Consider the following 13,277-nt stretch of genomic DNA (forward strand, 5'->3'; position numbering starts at 1 on the left):
CTTGTTCAGGGGTATCTGAACAAGAGGATAGAGAGATTTTGACAGCCTATTTCTTCACCCTTCCTGTGCCATGCAGTTACATTTATCTCTAATAAATATGCCCATACTTCCTTTCAATTCACCAGGTGCGTTATGTTTTGTTATTTCCCTTTCAGTTTACTTTTACTTTTCCCCTTCCATTTTGAGTCAGACATCTTTAGGCCAATATCTTGTTTTCCCCCATTTGCCAGGTATTGGGGTTCATGTCAGTAGGTTTGCAGACCAATTATGTTCAGAGGTCAATATGCCTCAGTCCCCACATAATATAGCAATCCATGCTATGGCTTACCATAGGTCTGTGTTTCCTTTATTGGACTCCCACTAGTTGTATTCTGTTCTGCTTCTATAGGCTTTGCATCCCAATACTGTGGTAACATTTTCCCAGCTTAAGTTTTCTTGTATCTGCATATCCTTATCCTTCATTCTTTGTTCCCTTTCCACATTGGCTTCCAGTTTGTCTCAACTTTCTCCTGACCCTGGTTTTGTGCTCTGTCTCTCTTCTCCTTTTTTTTTATCAGTGTCTGCTACAGAAATCTTCAAGGTTAACAGCAGGTTGATTCGTTGGTGACTTCTTCACTGCTGATATTCCTGGTGACTACGTGGTGGGGACAGGTCCAGTGGGAGCCAGGCTTTTGTGCTTTACCATCATTTGGGAGATTTTCACCACAGACACTTGGGTTCTGTGCATTCTTCTATTCAGGATACCTGTATCTTTATTCTTTACCTCTGTGCCCATCCTCCCATTTGTCTTCTTTCTTGTATCCTATTCTTCATCCAAACCACCCTTTGTTATGTCCTTTTGATGGCACCACTTTGGTTTTTCACTTCTGTGCCAGCTTTTTCACACCTCCTCTCCCTCTTCCCCTCTCATCCACCTTCCTCAGACAACCTCAGTTAGGTACATTACATTCTTTCATTCCAACTCTTCATATTCGTATGTGGCTTTTTGCCAGACAGACAGGTTTCTTCATTTTCCTATTCCATTCATCCATCATCCATGTCACTTCACCAGTGTGATATGTTTGTAACTTTGATTGTGTTGTTGTGGTTTTCCTCCATCCCATCCTACTTTCCTGCACCTGATTTCTTGCCTTACCTGGTTTTTCAACAGGTGGTGTTTGGTATCCAGCATTATTGGCTATTGTGCAGCCTTGTCAGCCATTTTCTGTTTCACAAGATTTTACAGTGTCTTCACTTCTCTGGTTCTCATCTTGTTGTTTCTTTTCTTCTGCCTTTGCCATTCCCCATATCCTACTACCATCCCAGATTGGAACCTCAAACCATAAGGGAGAAAGGTTTCTGGTAACTGTTCAAAATAGATTTCTTTTCCAGTTGGTCAAGAAATCTACTAGAAATAATTCTATTTTAGATTTATTGTTAACTTCTAATATATAAATGGTAGAGAGCGTGCACATCGGGGAACATTTAAGTACATTGATAATTGTTGCATTAGTTTAATGTTTTGCTGGATATGGAAATTGAGAATGATGATATTGTGATTCCATATTTCAAAAAAGCAAATTCTGAAGGGATGCAACAGGAATTATTTGTTGTGAATTGGATAGCTGAGTTATTTGGAGACACTGAGCAACTTGGAATATCTTTAAAGAAACATTTTTTACTATTCAAAACAGATATATTCCTTATATATGATAGCTGTAAGTAAAAAAAAAGTTGGCTCATAAAAGTCATAAGAAATAAAATTAATGAAAAGCATCACAAATTTAAGAAGTTTAAATGGACTAGTATGATCTATTATAGAAGATCAGGAAAATTGGTCAAACTAAAAGTAGGGCATCAAAAAGGATGTGTAAAAATATTTGGTTGAAACCATAAAAATTAACAGTAAGGATTTTTTTAAAAAGCACATTAATGGTAAACAAAAAGATGGGGATAGGACTCTTGATGGATGATAAAGAAAGGCCTTTTTATTTAATGATTATGAAATGGCTAGGTTATTAAATTCTGCTTTTTATTCAATTTTTACCAATGAAGACTTAAGAAGTATTCCTCATTTTGAGCAACTGATAGATGAAAACAAAGTTAAAGAAGATAATTGCATAAATTCTGAGCTTCTTAAAATAAAATTTGGAAGTGTAATGAATGATAATTCCTGGGCCAGATAACATTTCTCCAAGGGTTTTAAAGAAGATCAAGGATTTGATATGTGAGCCTTTTGCCACAATTTATTTTGTCCTTGAACAGTGGACGAGTTGCAACAGGTTGTAAGTTAATGTCATTCCTTTATCTTCAAGGGAGGTATAAGAAGTTGTCTGAGTGATTATAGATCTTTTAGCCTTACATCAATTGTGGGAAAAGTTTTGGAAAGTCTGATAAAAGTTACTTTGTAAAGTCATTTAACAAAGTTTAGAATTTTTTTCAGACAGGCAACATGGTTTCACTAAAATGCTTTAAAAATGTTACTTGCATATGCAGATAAAGATAATGGTGAAGATTTGGCATATCTGGATTTTCAGAAAGTATTTAACAAAGTGCCACAGAAAAGGCTTGTGATACGTTTTAAGTTATGAGCAAAAAACTACTCGTGATGCAGGGTTATGAACACATTCTGTCGTAACTGTATCTCTGTAGGTGTGAAGGATTAGTTAACTAACTGGACATAAGAGTAGCTTGATGGAAGAAAGCAAAGGGCTGTTATAAATGGAGTTCAATCAAACTGGATTAATGTTGCAAGTGGTGTGTACCTGAATGCTCAGTTTTAGGACCATTGCTAATTTTGATTTACATTAATGGCATAGATGAAGTAATGCTCAATAAATTACTTACATTTTATGATGATATTAAGGTCTTTGGTAGTGCTAGTTGTGAAGAGGATGCTGCTGCTTTACAAAAGTAAACCCTTGTGCAAAATAATTGAAACAAGATTAAAAATTACGATATTTTCAATTTTTTGCATTTTATTTCTGAGAATCCAAAAATTACTCGTAAATTAATACATGATATGACTGCCTTTATTTTTCAGAAGATCATTAATCCAGTTTGGCACCTTGTCCACGAGTTGACTGCAATCTTTACTAGTTTTTGGATCAGGGTATCACACCTCAATTATGGCCTCAATTAGCTTATCTTTCGTAGTACAGTCTTTTCCCCGAAGTCTTTCTATACAAACCGCCCAAAGATTTTCAATAGGATTTAAGTCTGGAGAGTTTCCAGGCCAGTTCAGCATCTTTATTCACATTGTAGTCATAAAATTCTTCACAAGTTTTGATGTGTGACATGGAGCCAGATCTTGCTGAAAAATGCCAGATCCATGTGGAAAGCTCTTTTTCAATTCTGGAACGACTTTTCTCTGCAAAACTTCAATGTACTGTGGTACTCGCATCATACCTTCTACCTTCCGATGCCATTGTATCTGAAAAAGCCCCAAAACATCTTCTTCAAGGGATGTTTTATGAACTGATTGATGCGAGATTCTCGAAGTTTCTCACCTGGAGATCTGTGAACATACAGACGTCTTTGACCCTGTATGAAGAAATGAGTCTCGTCACTGAATAACACCTTCCTCCATTGTTCTTGCGTCCAGTCCTTGTATTTCAGACCCAATTGATATCGTTTTTTCTTCATTAAGTTGGTAAGAAGTTGATTTTTGACTGATCTCCTTGCCCTTCTAACGCAATTTCGAATGACGTAATATTCCTCAAAATTTCGTCATGTATCCCAAAAATAGATCGACCGTACTGCAAAACACAGCTAATGATGCCGTCTGTGTGAAAAAAATGACTATTAAAGGAAATCAGTGGGTCCAGCTAGCCTACACTGGCCGCCATGCTGAAAATATTGTAAAATGACCATTTGTTTCAATTAATTTGCACAAGGGTGTATTTAGATCATTTAGTGAGTTGGGCAAATAAATGGTAGATGAGTTTAATTATGATAAAGGCCAGATATTACTTGTAGGTTATCATGTTTTGAATTGCAAGTATAAGTTGGATGGAAAGTTGTCATATCAAGATTCTTAAATTTGTTTTCTGTTAAAAAGTAAAGTTATAGGGGATCTGATTGAAGTGTTTAAGATTGTAAAAGGAGTTTCTAATGTTGATGCACCAAAATTTTATGTATACAGAGTTATGTGAGGTACAAGCCATCTTTAACTAATGCAATTTTGATTTCCAAACAAAAACTTGGAATGTTTTGTAGTTTGTGATTCCCTTTTAATCCTTTAACATTATTTCATCCTCCATGCCCTTACATTTCCCCCTTTTGAGCTAATGTCATTATGTTCCTTTTATCATCTCTTCTTAAAGGTCTTTTTCTTCCTCTTTTTGGTATGTGAAATTTTAACAGCAGTATCTGTGCTTTCAGTGTCTTTTGTACATTATATCACAGAATATGTCATCCTATATCCAGATCATCAGTCTTTTATGCTTAAAATGTGAGCTGCACATGAGGGCAGTTTTGACTTCACTCCCATTCCCCCCACCTCTCCATTTCTCACCTCTATCGTCATTCCAATCCAGATTGTGTCTTATATTTTTTCTGGGTATTTGTTGCTATTACATGACTCCCTTTTCCCTTGATATTTCTCTCATTACCTTTGCAGGTCAGATTTACAAGCTTATTTCCCTGGCTTATTCTTCTCTGTCTCCCAGTGATTGCCATCTATTTTTTTTTCAATATTTCACCTCACCATGTTCCTAGTTGCTTGATTCCAATGTTCATTAGAGTATTGCATAACATGGCAGCAAAAAGTTATGCTTTTTGCTGCCATGTAGACCAATCCCTGTGTGTTTATTTTGCATTATCTTCATTGTCTGGTAATTTCCTGTCCTGTAGGTTACTATCTACCTCTTGTTGCCATGTTGAGCTCCATAGTTTCTCTGTGAGTGGATAAATGCTCTTTTGCTTTTTTCAGGGATTTTTCTTGCATATACGTATCCTCATCAATGACAAGTGTTGCATGACCGGGTATACTTATTCTTGAACCCACAGTGTATGATCATTCAGGTTAATAATGCCTATTATTGAGATGGAGTGTTTCTCGTGACTGCTTTAGGTGTGTTGCATTATAAATATGTTTGCCCTGGACTGTACACTGATAGACTAACATTAGCAAACAAAAGAAAATTGTTGCCCATTCTTGCCATTCCTTTATTTAAGCGATTTAGGAATGGTTTGTTTTTAAAAATAGGGTGTGCACTTTCTCTGGTGCTACATTCCTCTGAACTCTTCAATATACTGTTCCTCCCTTCTTGCAGTGTAGTATGAGGGTCCTTGCCACTAACCAGTACCTAGTCATTGGGTTAGTGGGTCATAAAGGTTTCCTCTTGAGTGTGCTGAAGTACATTCCATTGAGAGTAGGATGGTGTTATGCTGGTGTAGATGGTGTTGATGTTCATTCTACTGCAAATCTGATGTACTATTCCATATTCTGTCAGGTGTTAGATGATACATTCTACCCAAATGTAGTTTGCTCCTCCAAGTGATGTACACATCTTCCTGCTGTTCCCCATATGTAAGTTCTTGGCAGTTAGGATGATGGTCAAGTTGGATATGCACAGAGGTGAAAGATACTGGACCTTCTTATCTTGTTGAGCCAAATGTCACTATAATAGTTTGTATGATGTTGATTGAGGTCAGTCTCCCATTTATGGTCCACCACACCATTATATGGATAAGTGGCTTGTACTGGCTTATTTTGAACTAGTTTCCCAGTCACACTTGTTAGTTCCTTCTAGCAACTAAATTGGAAAAATCTTTCCTCTGACCTACCCAATATCTCATCCTCTTGAGGTTTTTTTCAGCATTCATCTTAGTGGGGCCCATCCTTTTCCTCTACAACTACATTTCATGAAACTGTTAGTTCATCAAGCCCTTTTTGCTTGTGAGGTTTTGCTGCTTTTAGAGATGTAGTCTTCTATAATGTCTCTGGTTTCCTTCGGTTGTGTGTATGTGTGATTCCTTCAGTGGATTCTTCATGAATAATAGAATTTTGCTCAGGATCCTTTGTCAGTTTGCATTATCCTTTCTCCTACCTGATGGATGATCTGCATTGGTTTTATGGACAAAGTCTGTATGTCGATGGGTGCTCTTCTTCCTTCTCCTCCTCTGGATTTACATCTTTTTATGGATGCATTCCTTCAAGGCTGGGATGCATTGGTCAATCACCAGGAGGCTTCAGGTCATAGATCTGTAGATGAAAGATTTTTTGCATATCAACATCTTTAAGCTTCTTGTGGTCTGTTAAGCTTTAACTCACAACCTTCCTCTTACCAGATATTGTTTGGTGATTATTTTTTCTGATAAGTCTAAGGTGGTAGCACATATCAATCATCAAGGGGTCACCCACTTGTTAACGCTGTGTTTTTGAATGCTGGATTTACTATATTGGGCTCACATGCACCACATTTACCTCACTGTGTGCCATGTTATGGGTGCTTTCAATCTTGTAGAGGATTGTCTTTCCTGTCCTGACCAAACTTATTTAGTGGTGAAGTGTTTGGGTCCCCTCATTTTTGGGAAGCTTTGCATTCATTGGTGTTTCCATGTGTAGTTACATTTGCCACAAGTTACCCCTGTTTTAGACCTCAGTATCTCATCTCATCTCAGGCTCTGGCTGTCAATACCTTCATCAGGATTGGTTTCTGAAGTTCCTTTATGTTTATCCTCCTATCTGATTATTTTATTGGGTGACTCTCTCATCCATGCCATTCCATGCTGAGTCCTTCTGATCACTCCTTATTGGCCAGCTTAACTGTGATTTCTGTGATAACAACAATTTCCACTTTTCCCTCTAGTATCTCTTCATTTGTACATCTCTGTCCCTTCTTTGTCAAACTCTGTCACCAATACTGCATCCAGTCATTAATGCCCTTTATTTTACAATCTGAGGGGCACAGGTTTGAAACTCTATCCCACCATTTTCACTGCTAAATAACCTTCATGAAGTTTTATACAAATTTCAAAAGAAACCAAACCTTCATCTTTACACCTTGCTTTTATGCAATCCTTGGTAAGGAGATGAGATTTCACCAATCTAGTATCTATCCTAATAGCTTGTTCCATTCCACATCCATTTTCAGTGAAGGTGTATCAGTACAAATGGAAGGTATTCTGTAATTGGTCTGTAATTTAGGGAATTCATGCTGACCACTTGACTGTGACTTGAGTGGCAAAGTTTCTCACTTAGTTTTTGGTACTTGGGGGTCTTTGTTGTCATCACTTTTTGGCTGTTGGACTTCCTTATTCCATTCGTTTCGTTCTTCCCAATGCTGTCAAGGTTTTGCTTCCACCATTCTTACCAAGTTAATGTTTTCCTTCTGGATTTATTACTCTCCCCCTGAAGGCTTACTCATTTAAACTGTGATATTCATGTGGTCTACTGTTCTCTCACTTTACGTTATATTTGAACCACTTTTTTGTCATCCATGTTTCACTTTTTTCTTAAAATGTATTTTCTTTTACTCTTATAGTGTGGACATTGAATGTCTAATTTGTTTGCCATTGACATTTCACATATGCTTTACTACCCTATCTATCTTGTGTTCCAGTGGCACAGTGGTAATCTGTGGACTTACAACACTAGAATCCTGGTTTTGATACCTGTAGTGGGCAAAACACAGATAGCCCACTGTGTAGCTTTGTGCTTAACTTCAAACAAACAATCTCTCTTTTCCTTTATCCAAATTGTTCCTTCTTCCCAAAGACCTTGCTGGCTGGGGAGGGTAATGTTTCCTTTTTGCCTATTTCCTTTCCTTCTATTTCTCATCGCTGTCCTTGTCTCGATCCAGGTAAAATTTCTGTGTGTATAGTCCATACTATTCATTGTTATATTGCCTGCACAGCTTACTTCTATGGTACCCATTCTCAACTCTTTATCCTTTGGCAGTCTTCCTCTGTTCAGGATCTTTCCCCTTCTACCTTTACCAATTTTGTTCTTGCAAGTTCTTTGAATCCAGAACCAGTGATGTCACAATAAATTACCATATCTTTATTCTTAATTTAGCTCTCAAAATAGACTGTTCTTGCTTCAACAACGTTAGTAACATCTTTTTCTCATATATTTTCAGTGTCACCTATCCTAAGTCTTATTGAAGTTTCATTAAACTCTTCAGAACCTTTTAATCGTATTAGAGTGCTCAGTTACTCCATTTAATATCTCATAATTGTTTATGAATTACCTCTGACCCATGATCCCTGATTGTTAAAATGTCTGATTAGGTCCATTATCTACAGTCATCATACCCCTAATTATGTTAACCTTTCCTTCTACTCGTATGCCATGGACAGAAGTCTCTTCCCCTCTACTCCATATAGGTGGGGCTTGTTTTAATACTGATTGTTCTAAGACCAGCAAGACAATCCCTGAATAACTTAACTGTTGCTGCCTTCTCTGTAGAGTATCTATCATCGTCTTGGACCAACACTGACTTTTGTAATGTCTTTTTCCTACAGGTATAACACTTAGTATTTTTCTTACTTTTAGTTGTGGATTTTGCTTTCCCTGTTCCAGATGATGGAGTTTCTTTTCCTCTACTCAATAAAGTCAGTCTATTTCCTAACTTTTTTCACACGTTTTGCCATATTTCCTATTCTATTTTATAAATCATCTATGCATTTATTCCATTTTTTTTGTTTTTTTCTGGTTTCTAGCTTGCATTTCTATAAAATGCATCCTGTTGTTGCCACCAATCATTCTGTTTTGTTGGCTTTAGCTTACACTTGATTTGATGCATGCTTCAAATTCCAATGCTTGTGTTAAATTGTTGGAAAACCTGAGATTTAGCCTGTTTAGCATGGAGTTTTAACTTGCCATCATCTAGGGCATCTATTACCTGATCTTGTAATAACATTTAGAGTAGGCTTGTTTCCATAGATGGACAGAATGGGGAAGCTTCTCTAGTTCCTGTACCAACTGTTGTTGTGGCTTCAAGTGTTATCTTACCCTTATCCTAAACTTGGCTCAATATACCTTTTCTCTAAAGCTTTAGTTAGAGAGCTTATAATCCTGCCAGAGATGGACTGAAAAGTGACCCAACACACCTAAAGCATTTTTCTTTATGTAAATTGAAAACTAGATCACACTGTTCTTCTCACCAGCTGTTGTTACCTCTAGTCAACAACTGGATTTGTACAAAAAATGTTTTTTCCCCAAAGAACTGATCCACCAAACTCCTGAGACTGTTTTCATACTTAAATTTTACTCTAATCCCATGGCTTGAAAGGTTTTGCAATAGGGATGAGTTCAGGAATGTTCTTTTTTGGTGATAATAACTGGTTAGTAAATGTTTAAGTACCATCTGTTTTGGGCTAGGTCATTGTAGCACCCCTGTATATGACTTCTCTCTTCTGTAATTCCAGACTTTTTTGCTTAACTCATTTGTCTGATCACACATCTACCTGTCTATTCTATCACTGAACTGATGTAAGACTTCAGTCTGCTGTAGTTTTTGTTTTTTATGTTTTTACTCTGCTTCTAACTGACCAGTATTTTGCATTTTAGATGATCAATCTCTGCAAATAATTTTATTCAAAACTGTTGAAGAGCCATTATTTGAATGCTTTAAATCAATAATATGTACATGTTCTACTTTGAATGAATAATTTTACACACACACCAAGCTTCATGCTTATTGATTTATGAGAATTGTTTCAACTAGCTTCAAACAATAATTTAATCTAATCTGTATTTTTGAGTAGTTTTTCGAAATACAAATTTAGTGAGCTTATGTCTTTAATATGTTAACCTAGAAATATTAACATGTATTTAGTCGTGTAAAAATAATCACTTTCTAAAAGATTTATTGTTTCCTCAGTTGTCTTTCATTTACCAAATGGTTTAAAGAAAGGCAGCCTTCACCTATTTATGTAAATGAAGCATATTGTTTGGACAAATGGTAGTTGAATTAATTTTACTGTGGTGATATTGCCTGTCAGTAGCTTAATATTATATACATTTTTCTCAGTGTTCCAGTTTAGTAGTGGTTAACCTTGTTAATCGTGAAATCCACGATTTTTATTATGCTTTCATGATTATGTTTCCCATTTCTGTTTGTTTCTAAACAGTATTTGATTCTTTGGCTTTTAACATGTAGTTTGTGATCCACAAGGACTGTACTCTGATAAATAATGAGTTTATGCATTGTAGTTAAAAATATATATATGTTCAAGAAATGAAAATTATGTTTTATTTGAAAATTTAATAACTTACAAACTTGATTATGTCAGTGGCACTTTTACACAGTGTAGGTTCAACGTCCACAGATAATCTGTCAGAGTATGCAGGCAGTATTGTCTTTGGATTACTAAAGGATCCATAAGGTCAAAAAGAGGGATGAAAACCACTGTTTTATTCTGTGCACTTGATAATACATAAAAATTAAATTGTTGCATACAAACATTTCATTTTTTTAAGTCATGTTGTTTCAAGAATTTCAGTGGATGCTTTTGTTGTTACAGATATTGATATTATGGATACGTTAATGGGGCGGGACATGCTCAGTGTTTCATACCAAAACAACAGTAATGAAGGAAATGATGAAGCTGCAATGGCAGTTATTATGAGCCTTTTGGAAGCTGATGCAGGACTTGGGGGCCCAGTAGACTTCAGTGGCCTTCCATGGCCTCTTCCATGACTTGAGTGTTTGTATTATTCAAATAAAGTGTAGTTATCTGCTTATTTATCTCTCACACAAACAAGACGTTTCGTGGTTTAGCTGGAAGCTTTGAATCTCTTCACTTTAGCCTGAATATAAACTGCATGACAAATTGAATATGTCAGTCTTGACACTAAATGGAAGAATATTACTAGTTGAATTTGATGTAACAAATTAATGTTATTGTGACAGTTAAATGTGACAAATAATGAAGGCCATTATAATTATGATACATTTCAACTGTGATCAGTCAGTGTTGTTTAATTGTTGAACTCTAAACAGAAATCCTAAATTTAATGTTACATTGGTTGTTGAAGAACCATCCTTGTTAACTTTGAATCTTACTGTAAGCCCACTGAGAACGTTTTTATTATGTGTGATTCAGAAAAAAATAATTTTCTTTTCACATTTTGTTTGCATGTGGTGCTTGATCACATACTACTTAATAGTGTTGATAATACTTTAAAATTTGTAGGTGGAATAAATGAGTCAAATACTGATATCTCTTACCAGTGTTGGCTGAATAAAAAAAGTCCTAGTTGAATGCCCTCAATAATACATCTGTTTTGTAAATTTAAAGTCTTTTCAAATGATTTCAAATTTCCTTCTATCATTCAAGATCTTACTACCAAATGTGTACTTAGTAATTGATTGAATCATTTGAGGCAATTAGATCAAATGTTGGAGCCTTTTTGATGTGAATAACCTTTCTTTTGTGGGTAATCTATGAAACTGTGATGATCATTTGGTCATGTACAAAATATTTATAAACCTGTAATATTTTTGCCATATTGTTTGATATTAAAGTTTTTATGATAATTGTTTTAACTATCATTAGTGAATTCTGGCCACAATAGGTAACATTAATTTAGAAAGGAGAGTAGGAATTGCCAAGTTGATTGCTATAGTGTTTTATAATAAGTGAAACATGTCTGTATTTATTTTTTCATCAGTTCTATTTTCTGAACATAATTAATATAGATGGCTAATCAGACAAGAATGACTTTTGTCTATGTAGGATATTAGTCTATACATTTTTCAGATTAATAAATTGTTATTAACATTGATATTTTCATGAACAGAAATGCTCTGTTTTTACATTATCATATTGTTACTGATTTGACAATGTTTATATCATCACCCACTAACGGCCCGGCATGGCCAAGCGTGTTAAGGCATGCGACTCGTAATCTGAGGGTCGCGGGTTTGCATCCCCGTCGCGCCAAACATGCTCGCCCTTTCAGCCGTGGGGGCGTTATAATGTGACGGTCAGTCCCACTATTCGTTGGTAAAAGCGTAGCCCAAGAGTTGGCAGTGGGTGGTGATGACTAGCTGCCTTCCCTCTAGTCTTACACTGCTAAATTAGGGACGGCTAGCACAGATGGCCCTCAAGTAGCTTTGTGCGAAATTCCAAAACAAACAAATCACCCACTAACATTTTCTCCTCTTTGATTAAAGCACTGAAATAAATTTTTATACTAGTACATTCCAGTTTATAAAGCATTATAATCATATATGTATTGATTCATGAATACTCTGCCTAAACAATCTATCAAATAATACAAATATGTATTGTTGTCATTACTTCAACATTGAAATAGCATTATCTTTAGGCAAAAGTCCTCAGTCATCATTCTCATCAACTGCTAATGAACACATAAATTTTCCATAGGACCGCTTCATCACACAAACATTAAGAACAATGGGATAACACATTACTGTTCAGTTAAAAATTATTTCAAAGGGTTATTAAATAAGCATTAAAGAATTTCTTATTTTGGGCAAGCAAATAGAAAAAATTTAACATTACAAATTAATGAAGCTCTCTTAAATCACCAATACATAAAGTGTACAAAAATGATAAGGATGTACAATATTATTTTGAAAATTTGATCATCAGAGATCTGAAATGTCATAATAGAGCTGGTAAGTATTTACAGTAAAAAGAACTATTCAACATTACAATTTTGAATACTCTAAACATCAACAGTAACAGTTATGGTTATGCCATTGAGAAACTTATTTATTGAAAATAATACTGGAAAAGTTTGTAAGCATAGGTATAACTTTTGTCTTTACATATAAGCATGACTAATTATGAATATATAAATAACTTACTACATCCATCTTTTGGCTTACATTTTCATTAAGATGTACAGTCTAAACAAAAGCTCAAGAGTAATATGTAATAAAAGGTAACAGAGAAATTACTGAGTAATTAAAATGCTGCTACAAGGTAGTTTTTTGATAGCAAAATCTTAATAAGACACAATAATGTATTGTTTGGAATACTGCTTTAGTTCTAAGTTATTATTATGTAATAACACTAGTAATCTTATTTCCTAGCCTTGATCTCTCTTTATTTTGGGATTTAATGTGCTTATTAAAACTGTTTCATTGAATTGTTTTAGGTTTTTTTTGTTCTTAATATTGCTACATACAGTTATTTCAAGTGCAGTCAGTCATGTTTTTATAAGCAGCATTCATATTCAACTACTGTTGCATTTGTAAACCAGGTTTTAACAGTGTAAAAGCTTGAAATTCTTTGTTCATCATCATATCAGTGTTCCTTCTAATAAAGAGTATTTGAGAAGAAAGAAGATGATGCCATCTAGTCCTTTAGTG

The 13,277-nt window shown here is 35.3% G+C and overlaps 1 protein-coding gene across 7 annotated transcripts in view; it reads left to right on the forward strand.

The window, feature by feature from the left end:
• cyc (basic helix-loop-helix ARNT-like protein cyc) overlaps positions 1 to 11,719 on the forward strand; it is a 163,744-nt gene extending 152,025 nt beyond the window's left edge. For all 7 annotated transcript variants that reach the window (XM_076472614.1, XM_076472610.1, XM_076472616.1 and 4 more), the window contains one exon: positions 10,456 to 11,719. In XM_076472614.1, the coding sequence (XP_076328729.1) occupies positions 10,456 to 10,631 (176 nt within the window). In that variant the 3' untranslated portion in view covers positions 10,632 to 11,719. The remainder of the gene's footprint in view (positions 1 to 10,455) is intronic.
• Positions 11,720 to 13,277: the final 1,558 nt, after the last annotated feature.

This window comes from Tachypleus tridentatus, chromosome 12 (assembly GCF_004210375.1).
Source record: "Tachypleus tridentatus isolate NWPU-2018 chromosome 12, ASM421037v1, whole genome shotgun sequence".
Taxonomy (NCBI): domain Eukaryota; kingdom Metazoa; phylum Arthropoda; class Merostomata; order Xiphosura; family Limulidae; genus Tachypleus; species Tachypleus tridentatus.